This window comes from Melopsittacus undulatus, chromosome 4, assembly GCF_012275295.1.
Source record: "Melopsittacus undulatus isolate bMelUnd1 chromosome 4, bMelUnd1.mat.Z, whole genome shotgun sequence".
NCBI lineage: Eukaryota > Metazoa > Chordata > Aves > Psittaciformes > Psittaculidae > Melopsittacus > Melopsittacus undulatus.
The window spans coordinates 15,430,775-15,453,659 of NC_047530.1; the positions used below are offsets into that span (position 1 = coordinate 15,430,775).

The 22,885-nt window shown below is 49.0% G+C and overlaps 1 protein-coding gene across 3 annotated transcripts in view; it reads left to right on the forward strand.

Moving 5' to 3' along the window:
• The window catches only part of TXNDC16 (thioredoxin domain containing 16), a 61,962-nt gene that overhangs the window by 28,963 nt on the left and 10,114 nt on the right, over positions 1–22,885 (forward strand). Inside the window, exons 16-20 of one of the 3 annotated variants that reach the window (XR_004080978.2) lie at positions 3,588–3,672; positions 7,737–7,875; positions 8,491–8,651; positions 10,193–10,383; positions 11,798–12,150. Coding sequence is in view for 2 of the 3 variants with exons in the window: in XM_031051790.2 (XP_030907650.2) it covers positions 3,588–3,672; positions 7,737–7,875; positions 8,491–8,651; positions 10,193–10,383; positions 11,798–12,081 (860 nt within the window). In the remaining variant the exon portion in view is untranslated. Of the gene's footprint in view, positions 1–3,587; positions 3,673–7,736; positions 7,876–8,490; positions 8,652–10,192; positions 10,384–11,797; positions 14,200–22,885 lie in introns of those variants that run through there. The other 2 variants (XM_031051790.2, XM_031051791.2) reach the window with 2 other exon arrangements.

Genomic DNA, 22,885 nt, shown 5'->3' on the forward strand with positions numbered 1-22,885 from the left:
CTGACTTCTTCAAAGAGTGTGGTTTCTTACTATCCTTAAGCCCAAAGAGCATTTTTTATTCTTTTCAGTTGCTCAGTATAAGGGGGAGGGGTGGTTATGCTAAAATCCACCTGTTTTCACTGCACCTTTGGCATCACCAGTTTTAATCTCCGATTTATAACTATATTTTACAAACTCATACACTATGGCTTTCATGTTCTCACAAAGCTTGTCTCTCCCTTAGTTCCAGCTGCTGAAAGCTGGGGCTGTTTTATAAGAGCATAAACCAGATCTGGAGTCATAGAATCATGGAATGGTTTGGGTTGGAAGGCACCTTAAGGATCATCTTGTTCCACCCCCTGCCACAGGCAGGGACACCTTCCACTAGACCAGATTGCTCAAAGCCCCATCCAACCTGGCCTTGAACACTGCCAGGGATGGGGCAGCCACAGCTTCTCTGGACACCCTGTGCCAGTGCCTCACCAGCCTTACAGCAAAGAATTTCCTAATATCTAATCTGTATCTCCCCTCTGTCAGTTTAAAGCCATTCCCCCTTGTTCTATCCCTACACACATTGTCAGAAGCCCCTCTACCAGGTTTCTTGTTGGCCACTTTAGGTACTAGAAGCTGCTCTAAGGTCTCCTCAGAACCTTCTCTGCTCCAGGCTGAACAAGCCCAGCTCTCTCAGCCTGTCTCCAAAGCAGAGATGCTCCAGCTCTCTGAGCATTTTTGTGGCCTCCTCTAGACTTGTTCCAACAGGTCCAGGTCCTGCTTATGTTGGGGGCCCCAAAAGCTAAACGTAGTATTCCAAGTGGGGTGACACCAGAGCAGAGTAGAGAGTGAAAATCACCTCCCTCAATGTGTTGGCCATGCTCCGTTCAATGCAGCCCAGGATACAGTTGCTTTCTGGGCTTTGGGCACACACTGCTGGCTCATGTTAAGCTTCTTATCAACCAACACTCAAGTCCTTCTCAGGGTTGCTCTCAGTCCAGTCTCTACGCAGCCTGTATTTGTGCTGGGGATTGTTCCAACCCAGGTGCAGGACCTTGTACTTGGCCTTGTGGAACTTCATGAGGTTGGCACTGTCCCACCTCTCCAGCACATCCAGGTCCCTCTGGATGCCATCTCTTCTGTCCAGCATGTCAACTGCACCACACAGCTTGGTATCATAGGCAAATTTGCTGAGGGTGCACTCAATCCAACTGTCCATGTTGCCAACAAGACGTTGAACAGTGCTGGTCCCAACACTGACCCCTGAGGAGCACCACTTGTCACCTATCTCTACTTGGACATTGAGCCATTGACCTCAACTCTGAGTGTGACCATCCAGCAAATTCCTTATCTGAGTGATCCATCTGTCAAATCCATGTCCGTCCAGTTTAGAGACTAGGATGTTGTGCAGGATGGCTTCAAATGCTTTGCTCAAGTCCAGGTTAATAACATCTGTCACTCTTCCTTTATCCACCAGTGCTGTAACCCCATTATTGAAGGCCACCAAATTTGTCAGGCATAATTTTCCCTCAGTGAAGGCATATTGGCTGTCATCAATAATGACATTTTCCATGTGCCTTAGCATAGTTTCCAGGAGGATCTGCTCCATGATGTTGTTGGGCACAGAGGTGAGACTGACTGGCCTGTAGTTCCCTAGGTCTTCTTTTTTTCTCTTTTTAAAAACGGGAGTTATGATTCCCCTTTTCCAGTCAGTAGGAACTTCACTGGACTGCCACAACCTCTCAAATATGATGGATAGTGGCTTAGCCGCTTCATTGGCCATTTCCCTCAGGACCCTCAAACTCAGCCCCAAGAGTCAGTCGAGTAGAGGATGGAGAGGAAAGGGCTTGGTTGGGGCTTTGAATTCACTCTCTCGGCACAGAGAGTCAGCTGTGATAGATCCTCTACTTGACCTTGCTGTCCCCATAATGTGCCTGGTGGATCCTTATACCTGCTGCAGCAGCGGCGCAAAGCAGTGGGGCAGACTATGTGTGCAAGGCATTTAGCTTTTTGATCCTTATGTCCTATGTGGATGCCTGTAACAGACACTGCCTGCTCTGAGGAACTAGATAAAACCAAAAGATACTTGTGGGGAAGCTGGTTTATCTGCTGGGCTTTTAGGACTACTCCAGATAGGTGGACCACTCGGTGGATAAAGAACTGGCTGGATGGCCGCAAGCAAAGAGTTGTGGTCAAAGGTTCAATGTCTGGCTGGAGACCAGTAATGAGTGGTGTCCCTCAGGGATTGGTGTTGGGACCGGTCTTGTTCAACATCTTTGTCGCTGACATGGACAGTGGGATTGAGTGCGCCCTCAGCAAGTTTGCCAATGACACCAAGCTGTGTGGTTTGGTTGATAGACTGGAGGGAAGGAATGCCATTCAGAGGGACCTTGACACACTTGTGAGGTGGGCTGATGCCAACCTCATGAAGTTGAACCATGCCAAGTGCAAGATCCTACACCTGGGTCGGAGCAATCCCAGGCACAGCTACAGGTTGGGCAAAAAGGAAATTCAGAGCAGCCCTGTGAAGAAGGACTTGGGGGTGTTGATCAATGAGAAAATGAACATGAGCCAGCTTCAGTGTGCGCTTACAACCCAGAAAGCCAACTGTATCCTGGGCTGCATCAAAAGGAGTGTGACCAGCAGGTCAAAGGAGGTGATCCTGCCCCTCTACTCTGCTCCTGTGAGACTTCACTTGGAGTAATGTGTGCAGTTCTGGTGTTCTCAACATAAAAAGGACATGGAACTGTTGGAACAAGTCCAGAGGAGGCCACGAGGATGATCAGAGGACTGGAGCACCTCCTGTATGAAGATAGGCTGAGAAAGTTGGGGCTGTTCAGCGTGGAGAAGAGAAGGCTGCATGGAGACCTCATAGCAGCCTTCCAGTATCTGAAGGGGGCCTACAGTGATGCTGGGGAGGGACTCTTCATTAGGGACTGTAGTGGTAGGACAAGGGGTAACGGGTTGAAACTTAAACAGGGGAGGTTTAGATTGGATCTAAGGAAGAAATTCTTTACTGTGAGGGTGGTGAGGTACTGGAATGGGTTGCCCAGGGAGGTTGTGAATGTTCCATCCCTGTCAGTGTTCAAGGCCAGGTTGGATGAAGCCTTGGGTGACATGGTTTAGTGTGAGGTCTCCCTGCCCATGGCAGGGGGTTGGAACTTGATGATCTTGAGGTCCTTTCCAACCCTAACTGTTCTATGATTTCTATCATCAGTCATTTCCAAAAGGTCACTGGGATTTATAAGTTTTGACATATAATTGGTCTCCTGTTCTTAAGAACACTTAGGGACTTCAAGTCCTTAAAAGCATTTCATTTTCCATCAGTGCCCATGTTGTGCAGATCCTGGAAGTTCATTGCTGGTGGCTAAAGAGCAGATACTGTTCTCATAATAGGAACTTTCTTTATGACCCTTTTGGCGTCTGCCAAATCCTCTTCCCATAGCCTGTGGCCATGATATGCATCCATTTCTCATGAGCCTCTTATCATAGTTGTGTTCCCAACTGACAGTTTGCTGTGAGAGGGTGTTATGTATGCAGACAGTAATTTGGTTTCCAGGAGGAAGCTGACACTTTTCTTTCTATTGTGTATTTTTATATCTTTGTCTGTTTTACAGCCAGGGAAGCTTTCGAAGAGGCAGGAAACATCTTAAGTGGCCATGTAACGATGGGGATGTATTTTGAAGATGATGCCTTTGCTTTGTAAGCTGTTTCTCTTTTTCTTTGGGGAGAATTCAAACCAAAACTATCTGCATTTAGTGAAAGCCACTGCCTAAGCAAGTGTCACTGGACATGCCAAGTTAACAGCAGCCCCAAACAGCCACGACTGACTTAGTCCTATAAGAGGATTGGTCAAGAGTCAGCCAAAGGAAGATGTCACCCCAGCACTGCTGCTGATTTGCAGTCTGTCCATGGTCAGTTCATTTAGCCCTGTTGAAATGAATGGTCATCTCCCTTCCTCATGTTCAGTTCACTCTGGGTATTTTTCAGTCCTCCAAACCTGCCAGCTCCCATGCATCTCAGCTTCCTCATAGAAACAGGACTGAATTTTTATGGAGTTAAAAACAGGCTGAGAAAATGATAGGACTACCTAGGATTAGTGTGTGACAAAGAAAAAACGGTTCTGCCTTTCTCTTTCCATCTGGAAGAAGTGATAAATTATTACCAGTTTTCCTCTTTCTCCAGTCCCGTCACCTTCTCGTCTCCTCTTCCTTGTGCTGATGCTGTAAAAGTGCCTGCTAAGGTGGGGATGGGGAAGGGGAGTGTAATGGGATTGCTGCCAAAGCCAGAGGTGTAAATGTGAGCCTTGCTCTGATGTCTGCCTTCAGTTGCTAGAAGCAGCCAAAAGAGAGGCTGCTGGTGACTACTTGCAGGCTTTCTTGGCTAGCAGTGGCGTGGGCATTGTGCCTGGTCGCTGGAAAATTGTTTGGAAGCCCTGTAATAGAAGCTGTCTTCCCATGGAGTTGCCTTGGTATGGAGCAGGCAGTCTTTCTGCAGCACTGTGAAAGGCATTAAACCCCTTCAGTCTTATCCAGCTTCCCAGTGGGCACTCAAATCTGGCTGTGAGATGTTTGCAACTGCCAAGGATGGGGCAGACCTCTATCATTTCGATAGTTAATTTTACCAGGGAACTTTCTTCCTTGAAACATATTCCCACCAATTTCCCTTCCCTTGACAAGAGCAAGACGTTACCATCATTTCCAGACAGAGCTTTGGAGAGGTGCGTCCCCTTTCTAGAGGAAGAGTGCTGGATAAATATAGTAGCCTTTCTCCTGCACGTATGGTAACAGCAAAGTCAAGACTTTCTTGGTCAGCTCCTGATTGAACAAGAGCATCAGTTGCGGCCCTGACTTTAAGCAAAATTTGAGCTAATGGGATCTAAACATGTATCAGTCTGTGCACTTAACTGTGTCATTAACACTCACACCAGAAGCGGCAAAATGCTTTGGAGTAGACTGTGAGAGATGCTTCAGTGCCTATTTATCAGTTAGATCCAGGGGGAATCTTCAGCTTGTTCTGGCATCTCATTTCCATCAGGTGTTACCTACCAAAGCAGAATTAAAAACCCCAGAAGGTTCTTGGCCTGTTTTCCAGGTGTGGGTTTAGCAGCCAGGAATGCAAGAGTGAATTGTTTTCATTAGTTTCTTACAGATGTGATGCATCTCTTGCATATCTGATGAGATATGGGCATTTTGTGGTATGCCGAGGGAACAGAAATGCAAATACCTTGGTAGTAGACTCTATCAACCAAACAGTGCTCAAAGCACCAGTGGCTGGATCTTAGAAACCTTGTTCAGTGTTGGGGTGGGAGACCACTGGGCAATGTCAGGTCAAGAAGTCACAACCAGCAGCATCAGGATGAAAAAACCTGACCCCCTTCAAGCTAAAAGACTTTTGTCCCTTAAGGATCTCAGCCCAGCAGATAGAAGTTAAACAAGCAAAGGAGGGCAGGGTGTTCTCTCAGCAATGACAGATGCAAGAATATACCTCCATCCTCATGCTCCAGTTGCAGTCTGCAGCATACTTCTGTTTAGTTGGAATATTTAATACAGTTTCTGTTGATACTCCTTCTGCCAAGTTTGGATTTTGGCTGTGATTTGTAGGTGAAGCTACTGTTGCTGGTCATCTTCTCAACTGTAAGTAGAAAGTAAACACTTACAGGAATTACTTATGCAAGAGCCAGGCTCACTTCCCTTCTTAAGCAAAGAAAAACTATTCTTCTGCGAAACGCTCAAGGAGGAAATATTTGTGGCTCCCTGGTCATGGAGAGCTGAGTCTTCTCTTCCAGAGAAAAAGGTATACAAAACATACAAAGCATGTTGTTAGCAAAACTGTTTGCTCAGCAAACACATTTGGTTGCTAACTAGTGAATAAAAGAAGTGTTAAGGAAGAAATGGTTTGAATGAAGTCATTATTTATTTCTCACATACTCAGATGACATAGATTCCTGCCAAGTATTTGTTTGCAGATGTTTTTGATTTAAATACGAGTTTCATATTACCCATCAAATGCCTCTGCTATATAAATAGAAAGCTGTCATAAGCAACAATACAAGCAACCAGTAGCAGTAAGGCAAGAAGTGATTTCAGGGTAGACTCTAGCTATGAGATAGAGAATTTGTTGTTTTTCTGGTGGTATATAAAAAACTTCCTTGTCCAAGGCTGCTGAACAAGCTGATGTATTAGACATAGGGAGAAAGAGTCCTTACCTCCTCTGGTTAAGCCGAACAGTCTCTTTAAAATGTGGAAGTTTGAGAAATTCAAAATCCCTGTGGTTTTTTGTGGTTTGTTGGGTTTTTTTCCAAGGGTTTTGCCATCCTTAATTAATGGCAAATACAGTTTAATTTGAAAAACAACAGAGAGGGAAGTTAAGGATCTTCCTAATAGTTCAGAGGACTCCCACACATGACCAGAGGTGTGAAACTCAACTTCTGTGAGCAGCAGAACATGGGAGTCCAAACAGAAAGGGGAAAGCTTAGCTCAGGGCTGGATTTACAAAGATAAACTCAAAAAGCTGAAATGGCTCAGATAAATCCAAGACCAGTTTAGCAATGGATTCACAACATTTGAAGCCCTCAGGAAAGTTCATGGTCATTCATTACTGCTCTTTTCCAAGGCATCAGTGCAGATCTGGGTTGCCCCTTAGAAATTTCTAGTAAGTGTTCTGTGATGGAGGAACTGAAAAGCCTGTGTATGAGCTGAACATCATGAAAATGGACCATATGCAGTTCCCTCCACTTGCTTTGGCATTGATGACCTAAACCACTTGACACTGAGGTTTTTAAAGCATATTTGAAGGAATCTCCATCCCATTCAGAACTGCTAAAATAAGTGTCTGAAATGAATTTGCCTGGGCAAACCATGGTGGGAAGAGCAATTGGTTGTAATGCGACTTTTCTAAGAGCTGCCTTTGCAGTAGGCTGAGTCTGTGTTGCATTTTTCATGTATGGAGAAAAAAGAAGAGAGATGAACTGGATTACTTTTGAACAGGAAATCAAAAGCTTTCCACCTCCCCACCTCCCCAGCCTAAAATCTCCTTTCCTCTCACTCACTTCCCCAGCAATTCTGGTATCACAGCTTTTGAAAAATTACCAGTGGCCTTTGACAAACTACAGATGCCCCTCAAAAAAACGTCGAGGCAGCTGGTTTCTTCCATTGTGCCCTTCCCTCTGGGCACTGACATCTGGAGCCTTCAGGACTGAAGTTCCTCAGACTTCCAGAAAATCGCTCTCCCATCTTGGTGCACCCCCTGCCCTTTCGTTGCTCAGACTTCTCCTTTTTTTGCTCTTTCCACCTTCTCAGCTTTTCTTTAAACACCCTTGAACCCTTGTACTAGAAGAACATTGGGGAACAAAGGATGAGCTGAGTTCTCCAAGAGTATATACGTGTTGCTCTAGTGCAGGGCTGGACTTCAGCAAAATTACCTGTGTTCACCAAGCCAGGAATTAGATCTTCTGGAGCTTATTTATGTAGGTTGGTGTCCCTTGGATGGGGTCAAAGACCTGCTGTTTGCTTTGGCTTGGGAGGTAAAGCACTGGATGGGTATTTGGACCACCTAACTTCAGGTGTGAAAACAAAAGAGAAGCACCAACAAATAGTTTTGTTTGCAGTGTTTTGGATTTTCCCCATTATTTAGCTTCTGATGTCCTTTTGCAGAAGAAAATCCTGGTTGTGTGTGTGTGCATTTAGTGTCTTAGGGCAAGTGCTTGTTTCAGAAGGGGACAAGGGAACACATTGGCCTTATCTCTCCCCATTCCTCTTTTTCAGATCCCGTAAATATGGAGTGTCTCCCCCAGCCCTCCTCCTTCACAGGGGCAGAGGTGAGAGCGTGGAAAGCATCACTTTGTCCAAACAGAGTGCACAGGACATGGTGCAGATGATCAGATATGAATTGCTGGACATTTTTGTAAGTAAAATAAAAAGGAAGTGTCCTTCTTCTGTTGTGGTCATTTGCAGTAGAACTGATCATAGCATGGAGCTGGGCAAAATAAATATGGTTGCTTATTATTTCTGTTGTGCTGAGTTACATTTGGTTTTAAGTTTTATGGCTAGGATCAAACAGTCTGGACAGTATCTGCTGTTTGCTGTGTGGTCTCATATGAGGAGACCCTGGGAGTCAGTTGACTGGCTTGCACATGTAGTCACATACTCCCTGCTGTGATGGGCTGGCCTCTCACAGGATCTGCTCCCTGCCTCTTGCACATGTCTTTCAGAGGCTGGTTATAGGCATAAGACATGGAGCTGAGCTGACCTTGCTGCTGCCTTCTCTGCTCACACCCCTTCATCTTGGAGTGCACAGCTTGCTCGTACAGACTTCGCTTGTTACGGGCATGGTTGGGGGTAGTCATCTCCAGCATGCACCAATATCCCAGCACTCACATTTGCTTTTAAGCTACTTAGGTTCAACATGGGCACTACATCCTTGCTTACCCCTGCACCCCTTGTGTAAGGACAGAAAGTCTAATTTTGACCTGTACTATCCTCCCCATAAACCCCAACTTCTTGTTTTGATGTCTTGCAGCCAGAAATCACCGTGCAAAATCTGCCTCACTACTTGCAACTCAGAAAGCCCTTCCTCATTTTGTTCAGTGATGGTGATATCGGTCAAGTGGAAAGCGAAGAAATGCTGAAGCTGGCAAAAGGAAGACCTCATCAAGCATTTGTGGCTTGCTGGTTGAACTTGTGAGTGTGTAAAACTCTCTTTTCCTGTTTCCATTAGCTCACTTTCAGCCTTTCAGGGCAAGAAAAAATGAGTCTGCAATTACTGAAAGCACTAGCTGGTAATGTGATTATTTGGTTTAAAATCATCACGAGTTGGGAGGTCAAATCATTTAGCAGTGATTCAATATGTGTTCTGGGCAGCTGCAAAATTGCATGAGAAAGTAAAATTAATAAATGTTTAATTGATTGCAGAAGTAATTTTCAATAGAGTAAAATGATCTCAAAGATATCACATAGTAGCTTGATCCTGGCTCTGGTCTTGTTTATATTCTTGTTGCATGTGGGAGAAAAAGTAAATTTGCCTTCCTGGAGTGTCTGATAGTGATTTTCCACTGGCAAATAGAAGGAAGCACAATAGGGCAAGTAGTGATTGTTTACTAGGGGAAAGGAAGTTTTCAGAAGGGACAACCAGAAGAAGCTCCGTAAAGCAAACTTTAAAATATTCAAGAAACAAAATGAATCCAGGAGCTAAGAAATAGAAAGTTGTAGGAGAGGCGATTTTTTTAAATCCTCCCCTCGCTAGTTGTGTTTTCAATTTTTAGCCTCTGTTTGTTTTGCCCAAGCCCAGAGACACCTCACTGTCTTAATCATACCATGCTTTGAAGTCTGGGAAGTGCCTCATAGCGTGGGCTGAAGTTTAGCTAACGGGGAATCCACATGTTTTCAAAGAGAAGACAATTTGTTTGCCAGTAATGCACAAGAAATGAGAGCCTCTGGAACTTCCCCACCTAAACATCTGCCTTTTATCTCCCTTCCTGAGAAAGAAAGAGCTGTTCTCTGTCAGAGCGAAGGGGCATTGCCACAAAAGAGGGCAGAATATGGCCATTGGCTTGGGAAGAATAGGATGGTCCTAGACAGGGGACCACATTCCCATGGTGAGAGCCAGCTCAGACCTCAAGCATCACTGTCAGCCTGAAAATAGCTCCAGAAGGACTCAGTGCCTTTGTGGGCTTGCTGTTCCTCCATCTCAATATCCTCTTTGGCTCTCTGTGTCACCTGGGGAAGCTGCTCTTTGTGTTTGGGGAAGCACGAATCAGCTGCCCAAGGGTTGACAACCTGAACACAGCCCTCTGCATCAGCTCCTGCTTTTCCATCTGCTGCAGTCTCAGTGCAGTGGCACAGCTGGGCTGGAGGAAGCTGGTAGCTCTGCCTGCAAACAGGGGCTAACCATGGTGGGCTGCAGGACCTGTCCCACTCCTGCCTCACCTGTTCTTTAAAACTGAAGGTGGAGAATATTTCACACCCTCTTACAGAGTTTGCCCCAGCTCCTCCTGCTTGAGGTTTTCTTTAAACTCACAATCTGCTGTCTGCTTCCTCTCCATTGGACCCTAATAGCTTGCTTAAGGATCTGTGATTATAAATAGTGTGGTGAGCTTCTGGAGCTATCCCACAGGCAAAATTGTGTGCTTTGCTGGATGTGGCCCCAGGGTGCTTGCTTGGCTCTCAGTCCTGTTGTGCTGCCAAACCACTGGTGAGCAAGTTGAATCTCCTCTTCCCAACAGGAAAAAGACTCCAGTGGGACGCGGCGTCCTAAAGGCATACTTTGCCACCATGCCTTCACTGCCTGTTCTCATCTGGGTGAACCTTCATGTTGGGGGTCAGGTATTCAAGTTCCCATCAGAGCAGTCCATTGCTGAAATGAACATCTTGTCTTGGCTGGAGAAGCTAAAAGCAGGACTGGAGATTCCCAGCAGTAAGTGGGCGCACATTTGTAATGTTCCTAAGCACGCACTGTTAGCTCCGGTCTGTTTATGAGAAGACGCTACGTGCAATAAGTTGTCTTCCCTGGAATTTAATGATGGAAAAACTAGCTGTGCTAGTTTGAGCTGGAGAAGCACAAATAGTCCAGCCAGAAGAGAATACTCACACTTACAAGTTTGCTTGGGGACTGTTTAATGTTCAGAGCCAAGCGTGAATAGCTCTGAATTGACATCTCTTCCCTGTGATAATCCCCAAACCTGGCTGTGCTCTCCAGTTGCTGTGAACAGACCCGAAATACAGCTTGCTAATAAAAAGTCTCTCAGCTCCCAGCTGTCAGCATAAGAGATAGCTGCTCTTTAGGCCCCTTTCAACATTTTTTTTAGATGGGAAAGGATAAGGAAGCTAGTGCTTTGCTATGTTCATTGGGACATGAAGGGTTGGCTTGTACAATGTAGCATTTTACTGCAACCCTCCTGCTTTGATCAGCCTGCTGAAGCTTTGGAGGAAGGCAGCACACATATACCTTCCTTGTGTAGTGTGTAGCCATGGGATGCTATAGGGATCTTGGGAATTGCCAGCTGCCAGGCTGCTCCAGGCTCTGGAAGGGCAATGAGGTGACTCCATTTGATTTTTGTGGATTTTAAAATGAGCCTTTCAAAGCAAGTGTTTCCAAAAGCTGGCATCAACCTGGTAGGGCTAGAATGTATATAAGCTCTTACTGGAGATGGAAGTACCATTTCTGACCCAGTAGTTGCTGGGAGAACCCCACGAGCCAGCCATCCTCTCCATTGCCACTGCTGAAAGCACCTGGCTGTCACGTAGGTCTCTAGGTAAGGACCTTAATTTTTGCGGGTGTCAGTGGGGTGAGCTAATGGCTGAGCAGCTTACTGCGTGGCCAAGGGCACTTCCAGCCATCACAGCCTCCTTCATCAGGCTTTTAAGTGTTATGAACTGTATGATCAATCTTAAAAGCACAAATTAAAAGAGTATCCTCACATAATGAGACCACTTCCTCCTCATTTAGACAGCAGTCCCCTCACTCCTGATGATGTCCCAGTAATGCACAGTCATTGAAACACTGTCTGGGGCCTGAATGAAACATCCACCACTGGTGGACAGACAGTGTGACCTTTGCAATTGGGATGTCTGAGGACATAGAGACCCCCACAGCCTTCGGGAACAGAGCCTTGACCAGCTCCAGTAAATATTAATGCACCTCAGGCTGGTTTAATTTGGGTGGTGATATGAGTTTTGGAGGAAAGAGGGTTATCTTTAAGAAACAATCTTTAATTTTACATTCACTTGAAGGGCAAAAAAAAAGCTGTAATTCCTTTAAAAGGGAAGTGTCTGTGGAGTGGAGCTGCTTAACTCTTAACTTACTAACATGGGACTGAATTTTCTTTCAGGTACCTTGTCTGAGGAAGACTGGAAACCACCTCTTCCTGCTTACGACTTCCTTCAGATGATGGAGAGTGCCATGCCTGAGCTCCCACTCCACACATCCCACCACCACAGGGACACACTGAAACAGCACCTGCCTGAAAGCCCAGGAGGGGACACAGTCACCCGGGACGAGCCATCCCAGGAGACCAAGGCAGAGAAAGTGGGGTCTGCTGGGAGGGACCTGCGTGGGACGGCCCCAAGGCTGGCAGCAAGGGAGAAGCAGGGCAAGAGACACAGCGAGCTCTGAGAGATGGACATAACCCTGCCCGGGGCAATGAAAGAAGTGGGATGGTGCCCAGAAAACTCACTTTCCCAGGTCTGTATGAGCCTTTACATCAAGGAGAGAAGTGCTTTTAGCTGTAAATTAATGGTGAAGGGATAAAACAGCCCCTAAGGCTCAGTGTGAGCTCCCAGCTGCATTGTGCTGGTCACTGTGCAATGGCTGTGATTAGATGATCTTGAGGTCCTTTCCAATCCTAACTACTCTATGATTTCTGATGTCAGAAATTTGTCCATACACCCCACATGCTGGCCCTCCTCGGCCTGCTGTTGGGATTGCGTTTCACAGCAAGCAGTGAGAGCAAGGAAGGTTGCTGTGAGGAAGCTTGGCCCTCCCAATAGGTGGGGGAGAGATGGGGTGAGCTGACCACATGCTAGAGGCTCTTCTGCATAGCAAACTACACTGGAACTACACTGAAACTGCTCTGCAGTTTCTGTCTCACACATAGGTGCTTTGGTTGCCCCCACGCAGGAAGGGTGAGTGATTCCAGGATAAAAAGCACATTTCTCTCTTTCCAGTTGCAGCAGCAGCTCTACTCCTGTGTTGGCAAGTCTTGCTCTCAAATAGCAGTGTGGAGCTGGGAGGAAAAGCATACCCCCCACTCTCCAGGTCTGCTTAAACTGGCACCCACTTGTGTTTACACCTGGCTTGTGAGCTGCATTTGTGAGCATGCTCATCCTCAGGGGTTAGAGAATTACCTGGTTAAAGCAGTGTTATTACGAAGGCTGGGGCTCAGATCATCACAAGAGCCAAGAATAGCTGGGACAAAAATCTGCCAGCAAATCCCAAGGGCAGGAAGGTTGGAAGATGGCTTTGCTCAATGCTGGCATTTTCTTGGTTACAAGCCCAGAGGGTTATTTGCAGCCTTGATTTTTCTTTGCTCTTGGTAACAGCAGCGAGGTTGGTGCCTGCTGAGCTGGGGATATGCAGGGAGTGAGGTCTGCAGAAAGCCCAATACTTTGGAAATAAGGAGGGAGATGAAAGGTCGGGCTGGCAGTGCTGGGGACAGACCCTGCTGAGGTGGGATGGAGCTGCTTCATGTCCATATCTAGGTGGAGAGAGGCTTTCCAGCCTCTGCCCATCTCCTGGGGACAGCAAAAATTCTGTCATTCCTTGCTGGAGTACCTGAGTGTGGAGGCCAGCATGGGATGTGGGCTGGGGTGACATGTTTTGGGGGAAGCTTTGTCTGATCCCACCCATGGCATGATAATCTTCCCATCCCCTTCAATAAACATCTGCTCCCTTCCACAGCACTACTGAGATGTGCCAGGAGGGTTGGATCCTCCTTCTCCTCCTTATGGTTCTGAAGTTACTGGGGAGGGGGAAAATTCATGGTAAGGAACTTCTGAGACCACTGTAACATCTGTATTTCTCCTGCAAGCAGCCCTCATTGCATGAGCATACAGTAGACAGGCTGGTCTTCCTGGGGACTCCAGGTGTCAAAGGCGCTGCTCACCCCGATGGCTGGTCCCAGCTCCGGGAAGAAACCCTTTGGCAAGGAATTGGGCTGTCAGCAACTGAGGAAGCTTTCCACAAGCGCTTCCACCCCCTTGCTCCCCTTCCACAGTTCGTTCACTGACCACTCGTTGCACATTGCAATGTACGTGGCCAAATCTTCCACACCAGAAGCATCATATTCTTCACTGTCTTCCTCCCTTTCACTGCTGCTGCTGCTGCTCACCTCAGGGCTTCTTTTGGTAAAGCAGCAGCAGAGCCTCACAGTCAGGAGGAGCAGCAAGCCAGCAGTCACCCAGAATTTCCAGTTCCACAAGGCAGCAGAGAGCAGGCAGCTCCAGGTCACACCATTTTGCTGTATTCCCTTCATCTCTTCAACCTGCTGCAGCTCCTGCCCCATCCGAGCCATCTCCTTGATAAGCATCACTGAACGCTGATGCATGTGCTCACATGTGGCTTCATCCAGCACACCACAGACCTTGAGCACGTTAGAGAATACGCTTTGCACAACCCAGAGTAAGAGCCTTGTGAGAGCCATGGCCTGCAGGAGAAAGAAGGAATTCAGTGGGGCTGGGATGCTCTGTGGCATACTGAACTGAGTTAAAAAATAATCTTTCCAAAGAATAAACCATAGAAATTAATAACAAAACAGTGCTCTCTGTTGATTTTTTATTTCTGCCAGTCTCATCAGTCTCCGATGCCTCCGTCTTTCAGTCCTTCAGGACCCGCGGATGGATTTCCATCAGGTCCCATGGACTTCTGTACATTCAGGTTCTTAAGATGGTCTCGAACCAGATCCTCTCCTACAGTGGGCCCAAAGTCTTCATTCTCACAGTCCCTGTGTCCACCTTCCAAGACTTGGGTGATGCAGTCAGAGCCTTTGCCAGTGAAGACTGAGGCAGAGAAGCCATTCAGAACTTCAGCCTTCTCCAAATCCAGGGTACCCAGTTCTCCTGAAAGCTTCCGGAGGGGGCCTATGTTGTCCCTAGTCCGTCTTTCAATTGCTATGTACCTATAGAATCCCTTCCTGTTGTCTTTAACATCCTTAGCCAAGTTTAATTCTAACTGGGCCTTAGTTTTCCTAACCTGGTCCCTGGCTTCCCGGACAACATCCCTGTGTTCATCCCAGGCCGCCTGTCCTTGCTCCCACCTTTTATAAGCCTCTTTCTTCCTTCGAAGTTTCCTCAGCAGCTCCTTATCCATCCAAGGAGGTCTCCTGGCCCTCCTGCTGCACTTCCTTCTTGTTGGGATGCAACACTCCTGAGCTTGTAGCAGCTGATTCTTGAATATGAACTAACAGCCTTGGGCCCCCCTGCCCTCTAGGGCTATATCCTGTGGAACCTTGCTAAGCAGGTTCCTGAAGAGTCCAAAGTCTGCTCTCTTGCAGTCCAGAGCAGTGAGCTTGCTGCGTGCTCTTCTCACTGTCCTGAGGATCTCAAACTCAACCATCTCATGATTGCTGCATCCAAGGCTGCCCTGGAGAGTCACATTTCCAACGAGCCCTTCCCTGTTGGTGAGCACGAGGTCAAGCAGGGCACCTCTCCTTGTTGGCTCCTCTATTACTTGCAGAAGGAAGTTGTCTTCCACACAATTGAGGAACCTTCTGGATTGCTTGTGCCGGGCTGTACCATTGCCTCAACAGATGTCAGGGTGGTTGAAGTCCCCCATGAGAACAAGGGCCTGTGAGTGTGAGGCTTTTCCTATCTGTCTGTAGAGTTCTCCATCCACAGGTTCCCCTTGATCAGGCGGTCTGTAACAGATCCCCACAGTAATGTTTCCCATATCTGTTCTCCCTTTAACCCTCACCTGTCCCCAGACAGAGTTCCATACTTTCCAGCCTATCCCTAACATAAAGAGCAACTCCCCCTCCCATCCTGCAGGGCCTGTCTTTTCTGAAGAGCCTGTAACCTTCCAATCCAACACTCCACTTATAGGAGCCATCCCACCATGTTTCTGTGATGCCTGTTATATCATAGCCCCATACATGTGCCCACATCTCTAATTCCTCTTGTTTGCTCCCCATGCTACGGGCATTTGTGTAGAGGCATCTGAGCTGAGCTCCAAGTGAAGCTGGCTCATTGGCTGGAGGGGCTAGAATATCTCTACATTGCTCCGAGCACTTATTATAGGTGCTGGCAACTGACTGGGTGTGTTGGGATGGACTGATGCTCCCCTCCCCCAACACATCTAATTTAAAGCATCCTTGATAATGCGCTCAAACTAAAACTGGGGAAGTTCGGGTTAGATATAAGGAAGAAGTTCTTTGCTCTTGGGGTGGTGAGGCACTGAAACAGGTTGCTCAAAGAAGTGGTAAATGCTCCATCCCTGGCAGTGTTCAAGGCCAGATTGGAGAGAGCCCTGGGCGACATGGTCTGGGGTGAGGCGTTCCTGCCCATGGCGGAGGGCTTGGAACTGAATTCTGTTAAGGTCTTTTCCAACTGTTACTGTTCTATGAATCTATGATTCTGTGGAGGTGACCTTCAAGCACAGCCCCCACCAGTCTGACCATCAAGCAGAGCCCTTTCTGTAGCCCACACCCTCACAGCAGCTGTGTTTGTTTGGGTGTAACATGAGAGATTTATTGGCATCTTTGCACAGGAGAAAGCTCCCAGAGGGAATGGACCCTCTCCAAGAGGAAGGGAGCTCACTGTTCAGGTAGTCACAGGACTCCTTGCCAGGCTCCTTTTCAGTCAGCTCTTCAGCTGCATCTGGGCCCCACTCCCCCGAGCGCGCTTTTGCTGTGGAGAGAAGGTGAGGCAGGGAGGCAGGATTCCCACTGCCGATAGAGCAGCGTGTTCTCCGTGCCCAGCATGCTCAGTTCTGGGCACCAGCTCCCCGGGGGGGGGGGGTGGTCCAGCATGTGTAGATTCTCCATCCAGAGCCCAGTGAACACACGGGGCACGTCAGCGGTGCCTCTTGCTTGGTCCCTGCACAGCCGGAGCTGCCACCAAGAGTCTGGCCCATATGAAATGCCATTCTGGCCGCAGCCAGTGAGAGGAGAAAGCAGGGGGAAAGTCATCTTTGTTGCTGCTGTGGTTGTCAACAGCTGCTATCTCAAAACCATCGAGAAGAGAATGCTGCCGCTCTTGGCAGAGGTCCACTGCACGAGGTTCTGCCTTTCCTTACTGCTTTCCTTGAAGGCCACGTGTCTGGGAGTATTTTGAAATGCCCAGAAATAGAGCATTAGTCCTGGGCCCTCCTTGAAGCCCTTAATTGAAACAGGCCATTTTTGGACCAAATGACAGGCTCAGAGCCTAGATGTATATATTTAAAATAATAAACTTTAGCACACAAGATTGGATCTTGCCATGCATCTAAGTATTCCCACGGGAAGGAGTAGGTCAGCATGTGAACAGATCCTCCGTGAGTTCCCATCACTACTGTGTTTCATGAGGTCGTTCTGCTGCTGAGCTGTAGGAGCTGTATTTCAGTCATTTCCCATCCTGTCCCAGTGCTGCTGTTACAGCATTGCTCTCCCACTTGGTGCAGGTGAAGTGTGATATTTTGGGCTTGTTACTGATGTCTTCAATAAATGCCATCTCAAGTGTAATCCACTTCCATCTGTTTCGGGCAGAGTGTGGTGAGTGGAGGGGCTGATGTGATGGGATGGGGTGGATGCATCCTTATGTGAACAGTCCCCCAGCCAGCTGATCCCTGCAGCAGAAGGATTCCTTTCTTCAGCAGGGTTTGTGCAACACAAAGAGCATTCTCATATCCCGACCCTTCTTGTCCCTACATCCTTTTTCCATCGCAGGCCTCCTGTGCAGCGTCGCTCAGGAGCTTGTCACTAGGGGTCAGTGCCACATCTCATTTACGGCTGCAACAATTACTGCCTCTCCCTCCCAGTGCTGTCTCCTGGTGCTGGAGCATCGCCACCAGAGCGATGAGGCGTCAGGAGTGGTTATCTAGTGAGGCCATATGGAGATGCTGGTGGCTGAGGGGCTGTTTGCTCCCAGAGACGGTGGCTGGAGCAAGGCTGGGGAGTTCCCGTTCTACAAGCTTCAGACCCCCCCACATCAACAGCAAGATCCCTCAGCTTGAGAGTCCTGGCTGGGCCTGGGGGTGCCAGGAGCCTGAGCTGCAGGCACCTGCAGTGACTTGGGAAGGTCACCATGCCCATGTCAGCCCGATGCTGGCATCAAGCTGTGTTTGCTGCAGCTGGGGAATATGAGCATTCATACAGGTCACATCCTGGTCCACATCAGGGTACATGAGTCTGGCTTTGATTTTGTTGGTTTTTCTTTTAATACAAAATGTCTTTTTCATTGCATAGTGCAAGCAGGCACTTAGGGAAATCTATCAAGGCACATATGTGCCAAGATATGCACAGACAGGGAGGAAATGCTAGGGATATTTGGGACAGTTTGCCTGTGGTCTGCATCGCATAGCACACTCATTCACTGCAGGAAAAACTCCAGCACTAGGTCACCTTTTAATAGCTGTGGCTCTAGGGACAGACTGGAGCAGAAAGGAATACTCAGTGGGTGCTTATGGCCTTGAATGTGAAGTGAGTTGGAGGAAGGAGAGCTCTGGACCTGGGGGCAGCTGTGAGGGATGGGTTTGTGGTGCAGGATTCTGTCCTGCATGCACCACTTGGCATACAAGTGATCGCCAGGGGACTGTGTGTATATCTGCCGCTCCTCTCTGCCTCAGCACATGCTGATGCTGAAGTGAGGCAAGATCACAATGAATGCTGATGCTATAAGCTCCTTTTTCAACCATTTAATACCAAAAGACATTTGTTGTGGTGCTCGCTGAGCTGAAAAACTGATCAATTTCCTGACAGACATAGTATTGACTATTTACAGCTTCGGCCCAAACTCTTCTTTTGATGGTACTTTACTTCAGCACTATGCTAAAGGTGGACATTTGTATGTACCTCCTGCACTTTGAGAACCTTTCAGGTTGATCAGAAAATAAAATGATAGTACACCAAAAAAGAAAGGGATTATGTGCTTGTCCTGGAGAGCAAACCAGTTTACATTACTGTCTGAAACAATAGGAAATCTTCCATGTGCTGTGGTCTGGCTGCTCATCTGCCATCCGTGATGAGTTCTGCAGAGCCATTGCCATTGGTTAGGAGGAAGGAAGGCTTGCATCAGCAGTGCTCACTGCAGGGTAGAGGGAATATTAAGGGTTCACTTTGTGTTTTCCACGTTTAGAGAGCTCTCAGAGGAAGGATTACAGAGGTGCCTGCTGTGCGGTTGTGCCAAGGGGTGGTGAATTGAACAGCACAGAAGCCCAGGGGACATGGCTGCAGGACAGAAGTTCCCATGCTGCCTGCTGCCCTCGGGTGTTCGGAGCCAGCTGGCTTAGGAGCTGGCATGCTCCCCCCAATGGGCACTCTCCAGACAATGGGACATCGGGAAGCGACCACAGTGTTTCTCCCAGCTTTTCCACCCTTTGAGCAAAACGAGAGTGGGGAAAGACTTCTTGCGGTGGAAGGTGGATTTTCCAAATTGGCTGTTCTCAGCCTGTCCTGCACCACTGATAGCCATAGTCCCTCCTGATAAAGCCTTGCTCTGCGGTCAGGCTCTCCTCTGACTCTGCCACATACAGCTGCAGGATGGTGGAAGAGAAGGCTGTAGCAGGGAGGAAACGGAGGAAACAGGAGAGGCTATTGCCCCCAGGAGGGAGATGCTGCAAGGCAGGAGTGGGGCCACAGGAAGGGCACTTCTGCCTGTGAGCAGGCAGCTGCTCTGCCAGCAATTCCTGGCAGTGCTGCCAGGATGTGCAGCAGGACAAGAGCTGGTGGGCTGGCTGGTATCTCTTGGGCTCATCAGTGCCTGGTGCTGCAAGGGGACAACGGTCTGGCAGGGCTGGGGGAAGGTTGGGACCAGTCACTCCAACCCATCTGGTGCTTCAGCCTGGCAGAGATGCTTTTCTTGCTGCCACCAAGCAGGGCAGGTTCCTCTCCAGAATAGCTTGGCCATGATCCCTGCCACTGGGCACCCTCCTTTGCCACAGAGACCTGCCAGCAGTGACCAGAGGCTGTTTGCCCTGTGTTGCTGGGTGAGGCTGATCTCTGGCCAAGGCTTTCTCAAATCACATTGAGCAGGCAGATGGCCAGACCTCAACCCACCCTTGAGAGCATCCAATTTTACCAGGGTGATGCAAACCATCCTGATACCCTGGGACTGTGATCCCTGTGCCTTTGGCATTGCCCAAGGGGATGGGAGAAGGGTCCCATAGCTCAACAATGCTTGGGGTGGTCTGTCATTGCCAGCAGGTCCCCCTGTCCTGACCCAAACCTGCTTCCCAAGCCGATGCAATGCCAGCTGATTTGGGGCAGCAGAGGCTGCAGTGTTGAGGAGCAACCTGGGGGGAATCTGGAGACAGGCAGACAGATGTTGGCATGCATATGCGAGGGGATGCAGTCAGTGCTATCTTGGCACAGCTGGAGGTGGCAGAGGAGCTGTGCTGGGGAAGGGAGGGCACAGGGGCAGGATGGAGCTGGGCTATGAGATAAGGGGTGGCGGCTGAGCGGGCTGGGTTTCCTCATTGCTTAGGGTGGCTTTTCCGCCGGACGATTCCATTGCCAAAAATACAGCATGCTCCTGGAGCAGGCCCAGGACAGGTACCTGCAGCTTGCAGGGCAGCCGTGATGGGGTCTTCATTCCTTCTGCCCCGTGCTCAGCATGGGCAGGGGTTGAATCTCAAGGTCACCAATGGCTCCATCCTCCCCTGGATTAGGATAAAGCCAGGACGAACAGCCCAAACCAGCTCCTCATAGAATGCCTTCTCTCTATATTTTCCACTTCCAAGAGAGTTGCTCCGCCTCTAGCATCGCCTTTTGGGACTACACCCATGGCTACAGCATCGTGCTCTGTTCCAAAACTGGGTGATGTAGGTGTCCATGCAGGGACCTCACTGCTCATGCCACTGGCCCATGAGTGTGACTCTCACACCCAGTGGGCCAAGTCAAAGACCAGCAACAATGGCCCATCCCATGGCAATCCCTTTGCAGTGTCTTTCCCTCTGTGGGGCTGGGAAGAGAGTGAAGGTGGCATGTCCCCTGATGCCACATTAATGGGTCCATTGTTCATTGTTCCCTTTTGGCTCAGCAGAACTGGCACGGGGACAAGAATCGATAAGGTGGGAGAGGGCACTGCTTCACTTCCTGCTTTCCAGGTTATTTCCCGCCTCGCCTGACCTCTCCTTAGGTAAACTCAGTGCTTCACCTCCCTAAGAGTTTGCTTTGCTCTCCCACACTCATCCAACACAGCATGGGGCCCAGGGAAAACAGCTCAGCCCTATTAATAGCCCACAGGGTTGCCAAATCCCTTCTGTATGTTGAAAGAGTGGCTGCAATACCATGATTCAGCCCTCAGTGGTAACACATGGGCCAGTTCCCCCATGGGGAAAGCACCCAACTTTGCTTCAGCCCTCGAGGGTGATGCTTGGCTCCCCAGCAGGGTAGGGAGTTGGGGAAGGGCCTTTGCTCCTTCGGCCAGGGATATTTTGGCTTGCTTGCAACGCAAATAGTAATATCACTAAACTTGGTGTTGTTCCTCTCCATTGGCAGCTGCCCAAGCTCATGGATTGGACTCATTCTGCACATGGACCCTTAAAGAGTCAAAACCAGGACTCCCAGTGAGGATAAAACTATGGACCCTTGCTGTGGCTCCTTGTACCCAGGGCTGAAGAGAACTCTTAGAGGTGAAAGCCCTGGTGTCCCTCTCCCAGCTGTGTCCAGGTGAATCCTGTGTTCACTTCTGCACCCCTCCCTACAAAAGAGACATTGAGGTGCTGGAGTGGCTCCAGAGAAGGGCAATGGAGCTGGTGCAGGGCCTGGAGCACAAGTGTCATAAGGAACAGCTGAGGGAACTGGAGGGGTTTGGTCTGAAATAGAGAAGGCTCAGGGGGAATGTTATTGCATTCTAGAACTACCTGAAAGGAGGATGGAGAGAGGAGGTGGCTGGTCTTTGTCACAAGTAACAAGGGACAGGATGAGGTAATGGCCTCAAGCTGCACCAGGGGAGGTTTAGACTGGGTATTAGGAAAAATGTCTTCACACAGAGGGTTGTCAAGTGTTGGAACAGTCTGCCCAGGGCAGTGGTGGAATCACCATCCCTGGAAGTGTTCACACATCATGTAGACAAAACCCTCAGTGACAGGGTTTAGTGGGGCTTGGCAGTGCTGGTGTAATGGTTGAACTTGATGGTCTTAAAGGTCTTTTCCAACCTAGCTGATTCCATGATTCTATGTGCAGTCCTGCCTTCAGGAGAGCATATAGCAGAGCCTCTCAGTGCAGTGCATGGAGCATCTCCTCAGGCTCCTTTTGAGTTTTAAGTCGTGAAGTATTCTCTCCAGCAGCTGGACTGGTGAGTGACCCATGTTGAGGAGTGGGAGCTTTGGAGGGCTGGATTACCCTGGAGAGATGCTCTGGGTGTCTCCCTGTGGACCCTGAACCTGCTGTGGCGTGGTGGGTGGGAGAAGTGGTCCAAAGGGAGAGGTGGGATCCTGGACATGGAGGTAGCACCCAGCTACATGAAGGATGCTGTGGCTGGGAGAATTCAGGTTTGCATGGCAGTGGTCAGGGGAGGGAGTCCCAGCTGTGAGCAGGGCCAGGCACCAACACCAAGGCAAATATTTGGGAAGGCAGTTACTGTTCAAAAATAACTGCAAATGCTTTCAGGAGCAAAGCTGGAATAGTGTCCATGGGCAGCAGCCAGAGTCCCCCCTTCTGGGACAGCTCCCAGCACAGGGGACAGAGGTAGGGCAGGTACATGTGTGCTCGGCTGGCTCAGAGGGACACAGAGATCCTGACAGAGTCACTCCAATGGAGTATTTCCACTGAAGAGCCAGTGCAACAACCACAGGCTTCTACTGAGCTTCAGCACCATCCTTGCCAAGCACCCAGCTGACCCCAAATCTTGTCCCCAGGTCCCCACTCCACCTGCCATCTGCAGCAGCCCAGCCACCAGTTCCATGGCCACCAGTTCCACTGGCAGAGACTTCTCCAGGGTGGGACCCCCCCCCCAGCAAGGTGCCAGGACCCCCAGGCTGGTGGTCAGAGCACAGCCTGATCTGGGGCATCCCACCAAGAAGCATCCTTCAGTGCCCACAAGTGGGTCCAAGATCCTCCGGGCCCATGTGCTTTTGGGAGGCGTAAGGCAGTAGAGGGATAGCACAGATCCCCACTCCAGACACTAAACTCAGAGCTACAGCCAGCTTGGGAACCTGAGCCAGAGCTGCTGCCTGAGCTGGAGCCAGCATAAACCCCAGCAGGCAGCGACAACAGGCACCCAGGACATGTGGGTGTAATTCCTTACCAGGGTGATGTTCCCACAGCCAAAATCCTGCCTTTTCCTGA